The sequence below is a fragment of the Mastigoproctus giganteus genome, chromosome 3, assembly GCF_048544385.1.
Source record: "Mastigoproctus giganteus isolate SK-2022 chromosome 3, ASM4854438v1, whole genome shotgun sequence".
NCBI classification, from domain to species: domain Eukaryota; kingdom Metazoa; phylum Arthropoda; class Arachnida; order Uropygi; family Thelyphonidae; genus Mastigoproctus; species Mastigoproctus giganteus.
In genome coordinates this window covers 192,547,218-192,567,818 of record NC_143577.1, presented here as the reverse complement: position 1 = coordinate 192,567,818, position 20,601 = coordinate 192,547,218, and the positions used below count along the sequence as shown (strand labels likewise).

Genomic DNA, 20,601 nt, shown 5'->3' with positions numbered 1-20,601 from the left:
AAGTAGAGAGTAGAGATAGAAAGTAGAAAGAATAGAAAGTATTAGAGAAAGATATAGCAAAATACCTACAAAATGCTTTTGTAGAAGATGTTATATGTCACTTAAAGACTTTTCAGTGGTTTTCGAAGTTCAGAGAGGACTACTTGTCTGCTGAAGATGTTCCTCACTCTGGCTGCTCTTCAACTTCAAAAATCAATGATTTTATCACTTGTTCTTATGATTTAATCAGAAGAGTGAATGATATTTAATTATCTGTAAAGTTGCTAGTGAAATTGGTATTTTTTATGAGACATGTCAATCAGTTTCAACACAAGATTTGGGAATCAACACATTTCAGCCAAATTTGTCCCTCACAACCTTAGTGATGATCACAGAGAGCAGAAAGTTCTTGCATGTTAGGATGTTATCAGCATGCTGCTGTTGACCTTTACTTTGTTTTGTCCATCATTACTGGTGATGAACCATGAGTGTATGGCTATGATTTTGAAAAGGCTTAACCTCTTAACAGAAGATGAATGTCAATGATCAACTTAGTTATAATTGCCTCTCTGAAGAATTTTCTGGAGATTGGCATTTAGGGAATTGGTAGTGGATATTTGAGAAGTTGAAGCTTTTTGTACAGGGCAAGGTTTCTCAAACTGGAAGATGGCATTTTGCAATGTGCCATCATCAGCAAAACTATGGATAGAATTTTCAGTCAGTGGAAGAATGTCATCAATATACAAGCGGAATAGAGTGGAAGCAAGAATTGAACCCTGGGGAACACTGGCATTAGTAGAGAAATCAAAAGACAGAGCTGTCTACCATCACCTGCAGTGAGTGATCAAAGAGAAACATAGATACCAATTACAAAAAACAGTTGGAAAATCATAAGGTGAAAGCTTAATTAGGAGACCTTTATGCCAAACACAATCAAAATCCTTTGAAAGGTCGAGCAACTGTTTGAATTTCACCAAATTTTTCCATTGAATCTGTCCATAGATGGGTAACATAAGCCGGTATATATCACCAGTGGATCAACGCTGATGGAATTCATACTGGCGATCATTGATCAAATGGAAGGTTTCTAGATAGTTTAGGAGTTGGCAGTTAATAGATTTCTCCATTATTCTAGAAAGAATAGAAGTGCAATGGGACGATAATTGGATGGGAGAGATTTGTCACCCTTTTAGGAACTGGCTGGATATGAGCAAATATCCAAGTAAAGGGGAAACACCAGTTGAATTAGAAAGTGTAAAAAGGCAACACAAAACAAGAGTAAGATCAGGAGCACAGGTTTTGAGAACAAGTGGAGAAATACCATCAGGACCTGGAGCTTTCATGACATCAAGATTGTTCAAAATTCTTCTGACCAGTCTCTCCTTTTAGAAGACTACAGAAGACATTGAGTGAAGTACTGGCAGTGGTAGGAGGTGATTTACTAAGATTGTCAATACAAGAGTTAGAAGAAAAGTAGTATGCTACTAAGTCAGCTTTTATAAAACTGTGTATACTGGATTATTATCAGCAAATTGCACTCGCTGGATGTCACTAGGTAGCAGCATTCAAGAACAAAGTCCTCTGTGGCTGTGTTTGGACACCTTTGGTACAGTATTTGCTTTTCGCTTTTAGTTACAAAATTATTAAAGAGGTCCACAGTATACAGATCAAAAGGCAGTAGTAAAGATTTTAGTTGTAGATACCTAAGAGAAAAGTTTACATGATAATTGTTCAGTTGAAATTTAATTGTTAAGCAAACTTTGATGGCAACATAAATGGTATGGCCTATGATTTTCCTTACCCACTCTTTCCAAAGTTCATAAATAAAAGCTATTTAAATAAATAGATTCTGAATATAAAGAATTCCATTATTAATTCACCCACCCACCCAAATTCAACCACACACACACACACACACACACACACACACACACACACACACACACACACACACACACACACTCTCTCTCTCTCTCTCTCTCTCTCTCTCTCTCTCTCTCTCTCTCTCTCTCTCTCTCTCTCATCACTGAATTATGACCACCCAATCCATAATGCACTATGTCACATAACTCGCAGTATAAAAAGCAAAAAGCTTCCTATGCTAGAGCAGTGGTAATTTACATCTGATTGTGCAAGTCAAAGTAGTAGTAGTGGCATGTGATGCAAGAAAGCAAGTGTGTGATCTTATGCAGCATCAGCCAAAAAAAAAAAAAAAAATCACACCATTCCCTCCAAATGCCTGTCCAGTTCCTCCTTAAATTTATTCAACCTATCAACTTCCACAACGACAGATGGAAGTTTGTTCCAACAATTAACCACCCGCTGGCTAAAGGCAAATTTCCGCACATCTATTCTACATCTGTCCTTTTTTAATTTGAATTTATGCCCCCTTAGGTTCATAATCTGAACAAGTGGAAGGATCCCATCAGAATTCAGCATGCTCAACCCATTCAAGGCCTTATACACCTCAATCAGATCACTGCACAGGTGCCTAGTCTCTAGCCACTGCAATTTGCAGAACTTAAGCCTCTCTTGGTAAGAGGATCCCTTCATTCCCGTCACCAATCTTGGTGCCCTTCTCTGTACACGCTCAAGTAAATCTACATCCTTCCTAAAATTAGGCCTCGAGACCTGTACGCAGTACTCAAGGCATGGCCTGACCATTGCCTTATACAGAGGGACAATCACCTCCTTTTTCCTGCTAGCAAAATTCCTATATATCATTGACAAAACCCCATGACCTGCCCTTGCAGCCTGTCTGCATTGCTCAGAAAACTTCATATCTGATTGCACAATTACGCCCAGGTCTTTTTCATTTTCTACCACTTTAAGTGTTGTACCACACAGTTGGTACGTTTCTCTGGGGTTACTTCTACCCATATGCAGTACTTTGCATTTGTCAAGGTTAAACTTCAGTTGCCACTTCTTAGCCCATCTGCCCAAATTATCTAGATCCTGTTGCAGTAGCACACTGCCATTACTGTCATTCACAACCCTGCCAACCTTTGTATTATCTGCAAACTTCGATATTAAGCCTGATATATCTTCATCAATATCATTGATAAATATACAAAACAGCAGTGGACCCAACACCGAACCCTGTGGGACTCCACTAATAACATTAGTCCACGAAGAGCAGCACCCATTGATTACCACCCTCTGTCTTCTCCCACTTAACCATCCTTTTATCCATTGTAGCAACTTACCCTTAATACCATTAATAATTCCTCATGTGTGAATGTAGATGCAAAATACTCATTCAGTTTGTTTGCTATCTGAGCAGGATCATCAACAGTCAAACCATCAATGTCAAGTGGACCAATCAGATTCATCTCCTTCCTTTTAGAGTTTATATAAGTAAATAAACAAAGGAGGTTATCCTTTGTGACCTGATTATATCTGCCATAGGCCCGTAAAAGATGATATCCACTCTACAACATCATCAACCTTTGCCCCTGGCAGACATACCCTGTTCCTGTTCCACCTATCCTTTTTACAAAGCATGTTCCCCGTTTCCCTGACAATAGAGTCACCAACAACTACTAGTTCCTGTGGGACCAGCACATTCTGCCTTGGGGGTTGCCTCAGCGGCAACCCCCAAGGCAGACATCTTCAGACATAAAGTAGCAGTTATGGAACATGGTAAAGATATCACAGAGTTTCAAAAAGGCATGATTGTGGGAGCTTATGCATTGGGTGCTTCCATATCAGAACCAGCACATTTTTTCAGTTGCTCATGGCCCACTGTGGTTAAGGTGTACAGAGAATGCTGTCAAATATGTCAAACCTCCCACTGACAGAGTTGTAAAGAAGGATTATACAAGGTGGATGTTTGCGGCATAAATGGGATCTTCCAAGGTGATAATATGCCGTGTCATTGGACCCACACTGTGCACAAGTGATTCTAAGAACACAGTGAAAATATACAAGGTGGATGTTTGTGGGGAGCAAAGGGTGCAGCATATTGTATGGGCTCAATGGCAGGTCACTGTACAACTGTTGACATTGCAATAACAGTAGCCCAAGAACAGTATCCCAAATGACGATGCACTGCACACTCAGACATATGGGGTTCCGCAGCAGACGACCCAAGAGACATCCTCTCCTGTCTGCTGATCATTGTTGATGGTAAGTGCTGTGGTGTCACCAACACACTGGAGGATTGGAAACTAGTGTGCTGGTCGGATGAGTCCAAATACCTTGCATAATATGCCAACAGACACCTTCATGTGTGGTACAAGCAACATTATCATACATGGTGCCCACTATTCAGGCAGGTGGTGATGGGGCCTGTTTTGCTGGCAGGAACTAGGACCTCTACTGCATATGGCCAACATCTTACTTGTGAGGTATGCTGGCAGATCTTAGGGGACCATGCTTTATTTTTTTGTGGCATAAATGGGATCTTCCAAGGTGATAATATGCCGTGTCATTGGGCCCACACTGTGCACAAGTGATTCTAAGAACACAGTGAAAATATCACCCATCTTGATTGGCCTCCAAACTCACATAACTCAATCCAATTGAACATGTGTGAGATCTTTTGGAATGGGAAGTGAGGCATATGAACACATAGCCATCATCTGCTTTGACCCTGTGGAAAGCTCTGCAGGCAGTATGACTGCATATTGAGGTCCTTGTGGACATCTTCAGACATCTAGTGGAGTCAATGCCTAAACTAATAGCAGCCATTATCTATGCAAACACCCAACAATGTATTAGGTGGGTGGTCATAATTCAGGGATCACTCAGTGTGTGTGTGTGTGTATGTATGTATGTATATATGTATATAGAATATTATTAGAAAAAGTAAATCAATCCAATAATAATACCATCAGGGACCTAAGAAAACGCAAAAAAAAAAAAAAATTATTATCGCTTTTTACCGACAATCTAGATGACTTCAACTGGGGCCAACCAACCAGAATGAAGGCAAAAAACGACAAGAGGTTCTCTGTTTCTGTGATGATCAATATATGCTAAGTAATTTAAATCTAAACCAAATATAAACCAGTATAGGTCAAATATAAATCGAATATAAATAAATCGAATGATGATAAAAGTTAAGAAAAATTTTGAAATATTAGAATCAAAGGTGAGAAATATAAGTAAAATATAAATGTAAGCATATATTAATCATCGTTGACCCGACAGAGAACGTAATTTAATGATTAAAATAAGATTAGATATATAATACATACTACATTTGACCGTATCTAGGACATAATGTAATAGTCGTCAAAATAATATGTGGTGCTCCCTATGTGATGGATACGGTAAAAATAAATAAATAATTAAATTAACGCAAAGAGCAACATGCAGATAGTAAGAAGAAAAACTAAAGGAGTAGGAATAATAGAACCTGAACTCCACAAAGGCGAAAAATAGTGGTATAGATAAGAAATAGTTTCTCCTACGTCCTCGGATTGCCCTAATAATTTCAGAGAAATAAAAATAAAGAGTGTAGGACTGTAGGATACAAATGTAGTATGTATTATATATTTAATCTTATTTTAATCATTAAATTACGTTCTCTGTCGGGTCAACGATGATTAATATATGCTTACATTTATATTTTACTTATATTTCTTACCTTTGATTCTAATATTTCAAAATTTTTCTTAACTTTTATCATCATTCGATTTATTTATATTCGATTTATATTTGACCTATACTGGTTTATATTTGGTTTAGATTTAAATTACTTAGCATATATTGATCATCACAGAAACAGAGAGCCTCTTGTCGTTTTTTGCCTTCATTCTGGGTGGTTGGCCCCAGTTGAAGTCATCTAGATTGTCAGTAAAAAGCGATAATAATTTTTTTTTTTTTTTTTTTGCATTGTCTTAGGTCCCTGATGGTATTATTATTGGATTGATTTACTTTTTCTAATAATATTCTATGGACATTATGGGTTATTGCATGATTGCTTGCAACTGCATTGACCCATAAATATTAGTTATTGTCTTTTTAACTTTCTTTCTTTCCTTTTTTATCACTAATATAATTATAAATATATATATATATATATATTATTATTATTAGTATGTATAATAGGTTAGATTTTAGCTTATAGTTTAATGAATAATTATGTGCAACGTTAATGCCATTGTAATTATGCCAATTGGACATTATACGTGCCTGTATATATATGTGAGTGCATGTGTTTTTTTCCCTTTTTAATGGCGCTATGACATATAAGTATTATTGTGCATACAAATCTGGTAATCAAGTTATCCCAGCTAGGTTATCTTAATTCAGCATGTCCTATACATTTTAATTTTAAGAAGTATATTACTATATGATAATGAATTTTTCATTACACTTTGCTGATGAATTTTCATTACTTTCAGCTAAAATTATGTCAGTACATTTACATAAATTATAATATTATAATATAGAACATTCCATCACGTGGCCGTCAATCCCCTACTTCTTCGAGGGTTTTGAGTGGATTGACAGCCCATCTGATGTAATGTCTCATACCTACCCATTTCTGTTGTCCCTATACCAGTTTTGCCTTTTGCTATATTAATTTAACTTTCAAATTTACATTTCAAATTTAAAATATTTCATTTACTTATTTTTATTTTAGTTTAAATTTTTATAATCATTCTCTACAGCAAACTGTGATAGGGGACACAAAGCCCAATGGGTAAGTATCCAATATTGTGATGGCTCTTACCTACTGCTACTGTCCTGGGAAAGTGGTGGATTAGAAAGGGGTTATTTCCCACCTTCTAATTGTTATATAGGTAGCGAAGCTTTTTACTGCCCAGTCACACTTACTTTATACTGTGTCATGTTGGTGCTTTAGCCTCAGGCCCCGATATCCTATGCTAATGTATGCTGTGGGGGGGGTTTATTTGGTTGTTGGCTGGTTGGTTTTCTGTTATTTCTTATGATATATGCCAACAATGGATTTATGTTTGTCTTATAAAATTGTATTTACATGAGTATTTACATTTACATTTGTATGCACAATAATACTTATATGTCATAGCGCCATTAAAAAGGGAAAAAAACACATACACTCACATATATATATATATATATATATATATGTATCAAGCAAGAAATATACAATTAGTCTTAATTTTTGTTCTAGCTAAAAATCCAAGTTGCTATTCTAATCCATGTCTTAATGGTGGAACTTGTGTCATTATGGGCAATAGCTTTACTTGCATTTGTAGAGATGGCTTTGAGGGACCAGTCTGTCAATATAGTAAGTCATTTTATATATCATCTTATGCCTAATAATATATAGTCATAAATATTGCCTTACAATTACGATTTTATTTTCAACAAAAGAGCTCATTATATGAGATGAATTTCAAATTTTTCAATGACAACTTATTTTGAAATGGAAGGTAGAAAAACAGCCATGTTCTGTTAGCTATCAGTATCCATTGAAGCATTATAAATATTGATTTCACAGCGTTTATTATATTTTATCAAAAAAGATTATAATATTTCAAAATTATTTCTATTTTAAAAGAATAAAGAAATATGAAACATATATTCAGTAGGGTGAATTCACAAGGAATGCAAAGCTTGCAAATATGGCATTGTTATCATAACATCTCAGAATAACATCCAACAACATACAAGTCTGCCTGAACTGAAGCTCCACAGGCAGAGAAAACCATCTTTAGCAAAACTCTCCCAGACTAGCCCTGAAGAGGGAGAGAAATTGACTGGGGTCCTCTGTCTTTGCATACAGAACAGAGTTGTGCAATATGATCCACTGAGGAAGACAGCTGTGGTAGGTTAATTTTTTTGTCCTTTCTGCATTTATCCTTGAAAAAGGGTTTATAAAATTTCCACAGGGAAGGATACACTGATTCCAGTTGAGGTGGTCTTATTTTTTTCTTCTATACAAATATCAGCAATAGAAATATCAGGTGTACTATCATATGGTTTCCAGCCTATTTGATGGACCTTCTCATGGGACACTGTGGTGGGTGGGGCATGGAGTTTATGTTTGCCGACCTTGGGCAGGGACAATGATTTTACTCTGCACCCTGAAAAATTAGTCCATAAATTTAAGGTTGATCACAGTAGGAAGTTCACTCTATTTGCTGACTGTCAAGGAAGGTCTGCACTAACAGTCTGCACTGGGGATTATAGGATAAGTAAGCCTTTGGTGTTATAAGCTAACTGGAGAAGATGCTGCTGCTACTACTACTACTACTACTGTTGCTACTAGCATTCCTTTTCAAGGTATTCTCCCTATACAGTGATGCATTTAGTTCTCATGGTTGCAAGGTGTTAACAATGATGGACAAAATTTTGTCTAACCAATCTGATTGGATTAATGGCATCTTTCTCACACCATCATTCATCACTGATTCCTGATCGGCATCTTGTTCAAATGCTAATCAGATATGGATGCAAAAATTAATTCTGACATCATATACTTAGATTTCAGAAAAGCTTTTGATTTTGATTTTGCACATTAACATTACTGCTGTGGATAAAAGGATGGTTGACTCTGAGAAAACAAAGAGTGGTTATCAATGGGCATTGCTCTTCTTGGACCACTGTTATTAGTGGAGTTCCCCAGAGTTTAGTACTGGGCCCAGTGTTGTTTTCTATATAGTTATTAAGGATATTGATGGAGGCATGTCAGGCTTAATGTCTAAGTTTGCAGATAATACAAAGGTTGACAGGGCAGTTAATAGTAATCAGGGTATGCCACAGCAACAAAATCTAGAAAAAATAGGCAGATGTGCTGAGAAGTTTAACCTCGATAAATGTGAGGTACTGTGTATGGGTAGCAGTAATCCCAGAATAACATACCAAATGTGTGGTATTATATGGTAGCGGAGAATGAAAAAGATGGGGGTAATTGTGCAATCAATCAGAAAAGTTCTGTGAGCAGTGCAGATCAGCTTCCAGGACAGTTCATCAGGTTTTGTCGATATACAGGAATTTTGTCAGCAGGGATAAGGAATTGGTTATCCTGTTGTATAAGGCAATAGTTAGACCACATTTTGAGTAGTACTACATACAGATCTGGAAGCCTCATTTTATGAGAATATGGATCTCTTAGAATGGGTGTAAAGAAAAACAATGAGATTGGTGAGGGAAACAGAAGGGTGCTCTTATCAAGAAAGGCTTCAGTTCTACAAATTTCCATGTCTGGAGTCAAGGCACTGGCAAGAAGGTCTGAGTTTGAGGTTTTGAATAGATTAAGCAAGTGCAATGTTGATGGCATCTTGCTTAGGTCAACTGAGCAATTTGTATCCTTCTGAGAGCAGCTGTAAACAAACGCGATGGTTGTACAGGATGTGTTGAAATTTTACTTCATCAAGCAGGTAGTTGATTGTTGGAACAAACTTCCATGGGTGTTGTGGAAGTGTGTACTTTGAATAAATTCAATGACGAACTAAACAGACTATTAGAGGGGGTGGACAGGTAATGTGGGAAGTGTTTTTTTTTTTTTTTTTGGCTGATGCTTTATAATCTTGCTTTCTTGCGTCATTTTCTGCAACTAATACTAAATTCTAGGATGGCAGATATCCCAGTAAATGATGAAGAAATCAAGCAGAATGTCCTGAGGGGGCTGTAATCAACTGGATTTTTCTATTGGAATGATCAATTGAATAAAGGAGCATTACTTGTTACTTTTGAAATGGTCACTTTATATCTACTGTTCTCCAGATGATAAGACACACCAGACCCATAAGATGCATCCATGTTTTATAAAGCAAATTTTTGAAATTTTATTGCATATATTTTCAATATATGCAATAAAATAAACTTCACAAATGCTTATTAAATAAAATGCTGGCATAAAATGATGCTTTTTTTTTATTATAGAACACCAAAAAGTTGTCTTCACTACTATCACACCCGTCATTTACTAATATTTTGAATGTTTGTATTCTTCAAAGATTTAACATCTTCAGTGCCATCAAGAATATCGCTGGTTCCAAATTTCATGAAAGACAGCAACTACCTTGTATTTCACTAACTCCCACAAAATTTTCACCCATCTGTGCATTTGTGTTGTTGGTTACTTCATTCATCCCAATGAGTAGGAGATCTGTGAACTTGCCTAACAAGTACAGGTCAATTTTGAAAAAAAAGTTGTGAGTTAGGTTAAATTTGAAAGTGTTTACAATTCTGTCCGCATAAAATAGAAGGAAATATGTGATGAGAGCCTTGTCAATCAATTCGTCCCTGGAGAGATTGTGCAAAGCTCATGGGGTAGAATCTTGCTCAGTGTGATCTGTGCTTGTTAACAGCAGAGACTACTTTACAAGGATGAGATACACTTAAATAGAAAGGGTGCAAGAATATTTGCTGATGCTATCGAGACAGTGTTAGTGGGCTGGAAAACTGCTAGTTTGCAGGGATTCACAGACTAATAGATTAAAGGTAGACACAGGCAGAGGTAAAAGTGATTCTTGCACTACTTCTATTGGAATGAGCAGCAGCAGTCCGAAAAGCAAAGTGCTAGGGATTTCAAGAACTGCTGGGAATCATCATGGAACAAGTAAATACATGGTCTGTGTTAGGGTAACTAAGAGTAAGAACAGGTGCATGTATACTTGCATGTACACCAATTCTAGGAGTTTAGTAAATAAATTTGATGAATTTGAGTTGCTGGTCAACACATCAAAAGCAGATATTGTTGGGATATCAGAAATGTGGTGTCACACAGATATAAATGAGGAATGCAGAATTGGAATTTGGAGAGTACATTATGTACAGAAAGGGTAGACAAGATAGGAAGGGAGGAGGGGTTATGCTGTTAGTTAAGAAACACATAAAATCTGAGGAAGTGTATCCTGTTGACATGGGTGGACAGTGCAACATTGAGTCAGTTTAGTATGACATAAGCACTGGGAAAGCAAAATTGAGAGTAGGAGTGTGTTATAGGCCTAATGACTCTGATGATTACAATGAACAGCTGTACAGAGAAATAGAGAGGGCCAGTAAATCCGATTGATTTATAATGGGGGATTTTAACTTCCCAGATATTGACTGGAACTTGTGGGTTGGTCACTCGCACACTATCAAGGCTTTTGTGGATTTGTTAGATGATTGTTTTCTACAGCAGCATGTTCAAGAGGCAACCACAAGGAGCAATACTCTTAATCTGATTATCAGCAGTGATTCTTCATGCATTAAGAATCTGCAGATAAAGGAACCACTTGGTGCCAGTGATCACATTGTGCTGACATAAGATTTACTCAAAGAAGTAACTACCATCAGGGGTAAAGGGAAGGGTTTTTGCTTTCATAAAGGTGACTACAATGGTCACAGACAGTTTTTAAATTCTATACAGTGGGACCAACTGATGATGTTACCAACAGCAAATTCTAAATGGGAAGTATTCAAGGAAGTAATCTTGGAAGCTACTAGTCTTTTTTTCCCAACTAAGAAATACTATTCAATGTTTAGGCCTAAATGGATGTCAGATGAACTAATGAGATGCTTGGCAGAAAAGAAAAATGCATGGGTTACATATAAATTATCAGGTGACAAAGAAGCCTGTGGTAGATATAAGCTAGTCTGTGTTAAATCACAAAGGAGGTTAGGCAAATGAAGGCAGATTACAAGAAATCTTTGGCAAAGGATGCAAAGAAAAACAGCAGAAGATTTCTTTACTTATGTAAACTCTAGAAGAAAGGGGATGAATCAAACTAGTCCACTTGATATTGATGGTTCAACTGTTGATAATCCTGCTCAGGTAGCTAACAAACTAAATAAATATTTTGCATCTACATTCACAAATGAGGAGTTATTCAGAGAGGGGAATGCCAGAGGTGAATTAACCTCTGTCAGTGAGCTAGATGATTTAGTAATAACTGAGAGCAAAGTGCAGGAGAAATTGTTGAAGATAAACATAAGAAAGGCACCTATGGTGGATGGGATCTATCCAGTTATGTTAAAGGAGGCAGGAAAGGAAGTAAGCAAACCCTTAGCCACAATCAATTATGGGAGCATCCTTGGACTCAGAGGAGGTCCCCATGGACTGGAGATGTGCAAATGTGTCCCTAATTCACAAAGAGAGATCAAAGGGTGACATGAGTAATTACAGACCTGTTAGTTTGATTTCTGTTCCAGGGAAAATAAAGGAGTCACTGGTTAAAGAGGCACTGCATGATCATGTAGAAAAGACAGCAGTTATAGTTCAGGGACAGCATGGTTTTCTTTAAGGGACTTAAGGAACTGGATGCAAAAAATAATTTTGATATCATATATTTGGATTTTAGGAAATCTTTTGATACTGTTGCACATGGAAGACTACTGTACAAATTGGAGCAGTATGGCATTAAGGGCAAGTTGCTACAATGGATAAAAGGATGATTGAGTGGGAGGAGACAGAGAGTGGTAATCAGTGCACAAATGGACACTGCTCTTTGTGGACTAATGTTATTAGTGGAGTCCCCCAGAGTTCAGTTTTGGGCCCACTGTTGTTTTTTATATGTATCAATGATATTGATGAAGGTATATCAGGCTTAACGTTCAATTTTGCAGACAATACAAAGGTTGGTAGGGTTGTTAATGACAGTACACTGCTGCAACAGGACCTAGAAAAGTTGAGCAGATTGGCTGAGAGTTAGCAACTGAAGTTTATCATTGACAAATGTAAAGTACTGCATATGGGTAGTAGTAACCCCAGAGTAATATATCAACTGTGTGGTACTATACACATGGCAGTAGAGAATGAAAAAGATCTATGGAGTAATTGTGCAGTGAGATATGAAGTTTTCTGACAGCACAGAGATTCTGCATGAGTAGCTCATGGTGCTTGTCAATGATATACAGGAATTTTTCTAGCAGGGATAAGGAGGTGATTATCCCCTTATATAAGGCAGTGGTCAGGCCACACCTTGAGCACTGCATACAGTGCTCAAGGTGTGGAGTCTGGAGGCTTCATTTTATAAAGGATGTAGAGCTGCTGGAATGAATACTGAGAAGGGCAAAAGGTTGGTGAATGGAACAAAGCACTAGTTACCAAGAAAGGCTTAAGTTCTGCAAATTGCTCCATCTTGAGACTAGGCACCATCAAGGTGATCTGATTGAGGTGTATTAGGTGTTGAATTGTTTGAGCAAGCTCAATGCTGATGGTATTCTTACTCTGATTGAGGAAAGAACTTCCATCTGTCATAATGGAGGTCAGCAATTTAAATAAGTTAAAGGCAGAACTAGACAAACATTTGGAGTGAATGGATGGGTGAAATGAGAAGTGTTTTTTTTTATTTTTGGCTGATGCTCTATAAGCTTGGTTTCTTGCATCATATGCCTCTTCTAATGCTAATGTCAAATTGTGATTTAATGCCTCCATACAGTTGGTCCATGACTCATTCATGAATGTTTTAATGGGTTTGTTAATTGAGATATCTAGTAGCTGCTGGTTAAGATCTCCTGGAATTACACTTAACTTAGTGTTTAATTCAATAATCATCATTTTTGTTGTCCTGATTATGTGTAAATCTGAAGTGGTTATACTCTAATAAAAGCTAGTTTTTTCAGTAGGCCACCTAGATGTTTTGATAATTGTTTCTTTAGCCAAAGTTAAAAACATCACTGCATGCACCTAATACTCCCTTTTTACTATTAGTTGCGGGGGAATTTTGGGCAACGTTTTCTGAGAAAAAGGTGTCTCTCGTGGTTTGGAAAACATGGTAATTAAAAAATATAGTTGATATCTATTGCTGCTTAATTTTAAACATACTGCTGCATGGCATTATGCTTATTCAAAGTTATGCAAATATCATGTTTCAGTCTACACAACCATAAAAATATGCAATCAGTTGTTAACCCAATTATTTTGGCTATTCCAGATTATAAATTGCATACAGTTATATTAATCAAAGAAACTCATTGTTAATGTATTTACTCTTAGATTCTGATGACTGTAATCCAAATCCTTGTCACAATGGTGGAAAGTGTATTGATGGAATTAATTGGTTTCTATGTGAGTGTGCTCAGGGTTTTGCTGGACCTAACTGTCGTATTAACATCAATGAATGTTCCTCTTCACCTTGTGCTCATGGAAGTACCTGTGTGGATGGAATTGGAAGATTTCATTGTTTATGCTCTCCTGGGCAAACAGGCCAGAACTGTAACATTTGTAAGATAATTTTTTATAATTCATTATTTGTTTACACCTTGAATTTTAAAATGATCACTTTAAAATTTATACATATTTCAGTTAAATAGAAGGTTACAATAAATCTGTTGTAAACAGAGAAAAATGAATTATGGTATATTCCTTAGGGCTTAATATTGACCATGAAAGAAATGAGGGGGATATTCACTTATGGCTTCTTTATAAGCATATATGTTGGTGTATCACCCTCTTCCTCAAAGTCCCAATAAACTAAATTAATACATTTATATCCTATCCTTTCTGTATCATTTAGGAACCCATATTATAATCATGTATTCACTAGATTAAAGTGCAATAAATCAATGATTGCTAGATCCTTTATAGCAGTTATCTAAATTATCCATACAGTAATATTGAAAGGTTATTAGTTTCAGTTCTTCTTTTTTAGTTGCAACTTTATAATTTGGTGATGCTTGAGAAGTTATTTTTAGTTCCTTTTTTTTAGTTACAACTGAAAAAGTTGAAATTCAAAAAATTTAGTTACAACTGTTTTGTAACTAAATTTTAGTTACAAAAAAGTTTAGTGGGCATGCACTCAAAGTTGTTGTTTTTATACTTAATTGGTAGAAAACAAAGAGTGGTTATAAATGGACAATATTCTGATTCAACCAGTGTTATGAGTGGGCTCCCTCAAGTTCTTCCTACAAGTTTCTGAAGTTTCGCAAGTTCCTCTGTAAATTGCAGTGTCTAGAAACTAGACACCATGTGGAGACCAGATTGAAGGTTTTTTTTTTTTTTTTTTTTTATGGAAACCCCAAACACGAAAGGTATCAAAACCTATAGCACTTAGTACCATGCATGGGTTGAAGGAGAAGTATGGGGGGAGGGGGATGCCGGAAACTTTGCTCTAGAGACTAAACATGGGTTTCGCCACTTCAAGCCTCCAATAAGCAAAGTGGTGGTATTTCACCGGTTGATGAAAGTCATCTACCATGTGCTTAAGGCCTTAAATGGATTGAGTAAATTAAATGCGAATGACATTCTAACTCTTGCTCAGATGACACACATAAGAGGACAAATTTAATAAAAAATTTGCTTTCAGCCAGAGAGTGACTGTTGGAAGAAACTTCCATTTGGTGTTGTGAAGATGAGTAATTTGAATGAGTTTAAGAAAGAATTAAACAAATTATTAGAGGGGATGGTAAGTAGGTAGCTTCTTTTTTTTTTTTTTTTTTTTTTGGGAGCTGATGGGCCTTGCATCATTTGATAATACTAGTACTAAAGTTTCTTTTGGAGGCTCCCTCAGGTTGCTATACCAGAGCTCTGCTCTTGTTTCTAATTTTCATTAATGATATAAAATTTTCTGATGGGTTAGTGTTATTAACAATGCAAACTAGGATTACTGCAACAAGACTTAGACAAATTATACAAGATAGGATCAAAAAGTTTGGGGATTGAAGTTTTGTATAAATAAATATAATATTGTCACATAAATACATCACTTACTGTATTTTTGAAAATAATGATCTTTACTATTTATATTCATTTTTTTCTCTTTGTTATATACTAGGGGTTTCCAAAAAGTAAGGTAACACATTTTTTCTTTCAATGATGTTTAATAATACGAAGTTCAAATTACACACCAAGAAATAAGTGAACATTCACTTCTTCTCCACAAAGTCTCCAGTTTTATTGATATCAATACCAGTACTGAAGAAGTCCATGTCCATACACAGTAACCAACATCGCACCGCCTGATGAACATCCTCATCTGTGATGAAATGCTTTCCTGAAAGGTGTTTTTTCAGAGGGCCAAACAAATGGAAGTCTGAAGGCACTAAGTCTGGGCTGTAGGGGGGGATGTGACAGAGTTTCCCAAAGATTACGGTGCAACCACTCTTGAGTGGTTGCACCGTAATCTTTGGGAAACGGTGTGGGCAGTGTGTGGAGTTGCATTGTCATGCAACAAAATTATGCCGCTTGTCAGGAATCCTGGTTGTTTGAGTCAAATGTTGGCTTTCAGTTTTTTCCAACATTGCACAGTAAAGCTTCACCATACACAGCAACCAGTTCACAGTGAATGTCACTTGATGAAGACCCTTTTGCTTGCAAAAAGCGAATAACTTCACAAACACCTGTTTTGGACCACACTCACACAGTAGCCGCCATTTTGCAACTGGAATCTGCTGTGAGGCGACAATACCACAACACTGCACTGACAATCTTTTTGAATATTATTAACTTGTCTATCTGTCCACTGCATTTCATCTCAATCCCTTTCACCATTATTAAGAAAAAAAATGTGTTACCTTACTTTTCAGAAACCCCTCATAATTACAAAAAAGCTTTTTCAAAGTCTTGCTTTTAAAAAGTTCCACAATTGCACTTGCTGTAGCAGCCATAACTTTTGCTTCACCTGAAAATCATTTCCCCTTTAATGTCTTCTTTAATTTTGGGAAAGAGAAATAAAAATCACATGAAGCAAATGAATAAGAAGGACACCATAAGTGCTTAGAAAGGTATTTAGAAATTATTTTTGCACAATGAGTCAGGAGAATTTTAATGGAATAATTTACAGTCTTGCCTTTTCTTTGACTATAGATTAGGTCTCTTCCTTGTGAATACATCTTTCAAGTGTTCTTATACATCTGGCGAAAAAAAATAGCAATTGAACTTTAATGTAAAAATTGTAAGGTTCTGCATCTGTATCACAGTAATCCAAGAGAAATTATCAACTGGAGGTAACACAGTCAATGCTTTTGAAGATGAAAGGACTTAAGGGTTGTAATACAATCAGATATGGTCTCCTAACAGTGTAGTAAGGCTGTAGACAGTGATATCAAATTTCTGCAAATGAGGCACCATCAGTGATGCACAGGAATATTATGAATAGAGATAAAGAGGTAATTATTCCATGGATGTTGGTTTGGTTGAATGGTATCAATTTTCTCAATACAAAGGAGGGCAACAAGACTCATTATGGATACATAAAAGAGATATTCTTACAGAAAGAGGCTTCAGTTCTGCAAAGTTTGGAAACTAGGCATCCTAAGTGTGGGGAACCTGATTAAGGAGTTTAAGGCCTTAACCATTTTGCAAATGAGTTTCTTGACCATATTTATGTAAGCTGGAGTGAATTTTTTTGAGGAATTCGGAAGTTTGCAAAAATTGAAAAACTATATACATAAATGCTTTTATTATTTTTTTTTTCTTAATTTTATTTTATAAATGGATATTCGAGTGGGATTATTATCAAAAATAAAATTAAAATTTAGTTAAGAAATTGAAAAAAAATCATTAAAATATTTAGAAATTCATAAAAAATACTAACTTGCCATTACTTATTATTTTTTTGTGTGTGTTTGCAGTGGTATCCTCTGTATTTATAGTGTGATTTAATTTTATATGTATGATTATATTATTAAAATTACCCCCAAAATTAAATTAATTAAATTTTGGGGCAAAAAATTTATTTAATTTTGGGGGTAACCTTTCAACAAGATTATGTGCACTCATGAGCCACATCATCTTGTTGAAAGGGTACTCCCCCCCCCTTGTTGATTTTCAAAATTAACATTTATAGAAAAACAGCTACTCTTACTTGTTAAACACAGTTGATAGCAACACATTTCTGTAGAGTTTCAAGAGAATCCATACATATACAGATATAATTTGTTGATCATTTATTTAATGATATATATAAAATATATAATAATGATACAAACTAATACAAATGATATAAACTATGCTAAGAATGATAGTAAACTAAATATACTAAACATAGAGATATAGATTAAATATAACAAAATAATTATAGGCTGGATATAAGAAAATATACCTTTAGTCAAAGAGTAATCAGTTACTGAAAAAGGAGCACCTTGCTTGTATAGATTTATTGAGGGATTGAGTAAATATTTGGAAGAAGTAAAACAATAAAACTGAGGTAAATAAACTAATGAGATAAATGAAATATTTTAAGACTATATACATCTAATGGTATAAAAAGTAGTATTGGGTAGCCATGACAAAAGAACCTTTACAATATTTTCTTGAGTGTAATGTTTCTTATGTTCTGAGTGTAAAAATATTTCCAAAAATTGCTTTAAATCAGGAACAGTATTTGATTTTCACCTAATTCATACAGGAATGTACAGCTTTTTAATTTGTTTATTTATTTTTTTCAGTGCTGACTGAACAAGTACAGAAATCTTGTGAATGGCAGGGGAAAGTATTAAATGATGGTTATTCTTGGGAACAGGAGTGTGATTTCTGTAAATGTCAAGATGGCAAAGTCACCTGTACACAGGTGAGTTATTTTAAATTTTTATGATCTCCTTGGAAAGTTTATTTCTTATAGGTATGATTATACTGACAAACAACTGTGAAGGGATGTCTACAGTAGTATTAATAGTAATTTATCATTTTTGTTCTGTTTTTGGAATTTAATTTAAGGATAATTAGTAATTCCTTTCTTCTTTATTCTTTTATATTTCCAATTCATTCTCTATGAATGGCCAGCATACAGAATTCAAGAAGATAAAACACTTAAATAAAAGATCAGTTAAAAACCATACGCATAGCACAATATTGTTATTAGTTTTAAGATTCACTGTCTGTCAGAAGTTTTTTCCATTTGGCATGGTAGCAAGCATAACATTGATTTATTTCTCATTCACAATTACTTGGTAATTGCACTAATATATATATCATAGTGGATTATATGCTCAGAAGCATGGGAAAATATGATTTTTTTTACAACAAAAACCTTTCTGTTTTGTCGATTCTGAACAATTAACAGTGAGTGACAAACTAAAAATCACTTGGATCGACTCACAAATTTTTCCTACTGTGTCAGTGGCCATCAATTTATAACAGGATGGAATGCTCTGCAAATAGAATAAATAGAATGAAATTCTTTAAATTAGTTATTCTAGTTATTCTCCTTAAATTTAGAATCTGCACATATACGTTTTGTCAGCCTTGAACATTTTTTTGGTTAAACCTTGTGGACAGGAAGTTCAAGATTCCTGCAAGAAAAAAACAAAGCAGAAAAGTAATTCTTTGCAATTTTTTTAATAAGAGCTTTTAACTTTTTATTATTACCATAAAAGCTCAGAAATTTCTGTGTACCATTCTCGGAACTGTGCCAAATATTTGGCAATAATGTAAAGTTTCTATTGGTCTAATATTGGCCTTCCATAGTGTAAACATGCAATTCCTCTGTGACATCTTAATATGTGATGTTTGAAGAATCCCTCACATTTTTTGAAGCACTTGCTTATGTGCAACCTTAGTTTACACAGTGGTTTCGATATACATTTTGTGAGTATAATGCAAATGGCACTTGTTTAATAATTATTTTAAGAAGGTTAGTGACTATATATAAGCATATCAGTACACTATATATATAACCTTATATATATATATATGTATATATATATATATATATATGTATATATGTTATATATATATATATATGTATATATATATATGTATATATATATATATATATATATATGTATATATATACATATATATATATGTATATATATATATGAACTATATATAAGTTTACTATACAGGGTGTTTCAAAAGTGATGGTCAATAATTTAAAGGTGAACTGTAGACTACAATATGCAAAAAAAGTCTAGTAAACATGGGTCCTTAAGTGAATCGTTTTCGAGAATCCCAACTAGAATTGCACATTTCTAGTTGGGATCCACCACTGACAAGGTGAACTGTACAGAGTTGGGATCCACCACTGACTTGTTTGTTTAGGTTAGGTTATGCTCATTCTCTTCCTTTCCCTCAAAAACAGATAAGAACTTCAAATGCATGTTGAACAGCTACTGTAAGAGTAATTGTCACTCAAGTAAATTAAAGTCAGATCAACAGTTGAAATTGCCAGATATAGACCTGCATTCCAGAACAGGACTTCTGAACAATCCAGTTTTCCAGTTTTCCAGTTTCCAAGAGGAGAAGTGAATGCCATAAATTATAATCTAACAGATTATTACTCTATGTAATACCACTCTTATGCCATGTGAAATTAATAATATAGTTTATTAAGCTATTCTCCTAAACTATTTTACATTTAGATTTCTTTTCAGGTATCTTACTGATACCCATCATCAGACCATACTGCTAACTATATTAGATCTAATCTAACAGAATTAAGAAAATAGAAATTGAGGCAAGAAATGCAAGGTTCTGAAGAACCAAATAACAAACAACACAGCTGTGGTCCAGTGCCAACTATTTGTGAGTTCTGAAACTTGAGAAATTTTCTCAGAGAAAGACCTAAAAAAAAGAAGTTCAGCAGTTGCTGCCATAAAGGCAAATTAAAATTGGAATTCAGATCAGCATTTCCAGACTTTCTTCATGAACTGATGTTAAATCCAAGCTCATGAAAATTTCAGAGACATTAAATTATATTACATTATGTCATAAATCCAGAGAGCTGCCAGCTTTCTGGATTTCTAAGAAAGAATTTCTCTTTTTTATTCAATTCTGACCCTTCTCTTCTATGACAGAGTCTCTCTCTTTTT

The 20,601-nt window shown here is 35.2% G+C and overlaps 1 protein-coding gene across 1 annotated transcript in view; it reads left to right on the top strand.

The window, feature by feature from the left end:
• LOC150088530 (protein jagged-1b-like) overlaps window positions 1-20,601 on the top strand; it is a 329,274-nt gene that overhangs the window by 285,572 nt on the left and 23,101 nt on the right. Inside the window, exons 15-17 of the mRNA XM_090370220.1 lie at window positions 7,088-7,204; window positions 13,847-14,074; window positions 18,238-18,359. Of these exons, the coding sequence (XP_090226346.1) occupies window positions 7,088-7,204; window positions 13,847-14,074; window positions 18,238-18,359 (467 nt within the window). The remainder of the gene's footprint in view (window positions 1-7,087; window positions 7,205-13,846; window positions 14,075-18,237; window positions 18,360-20,601) is intronic.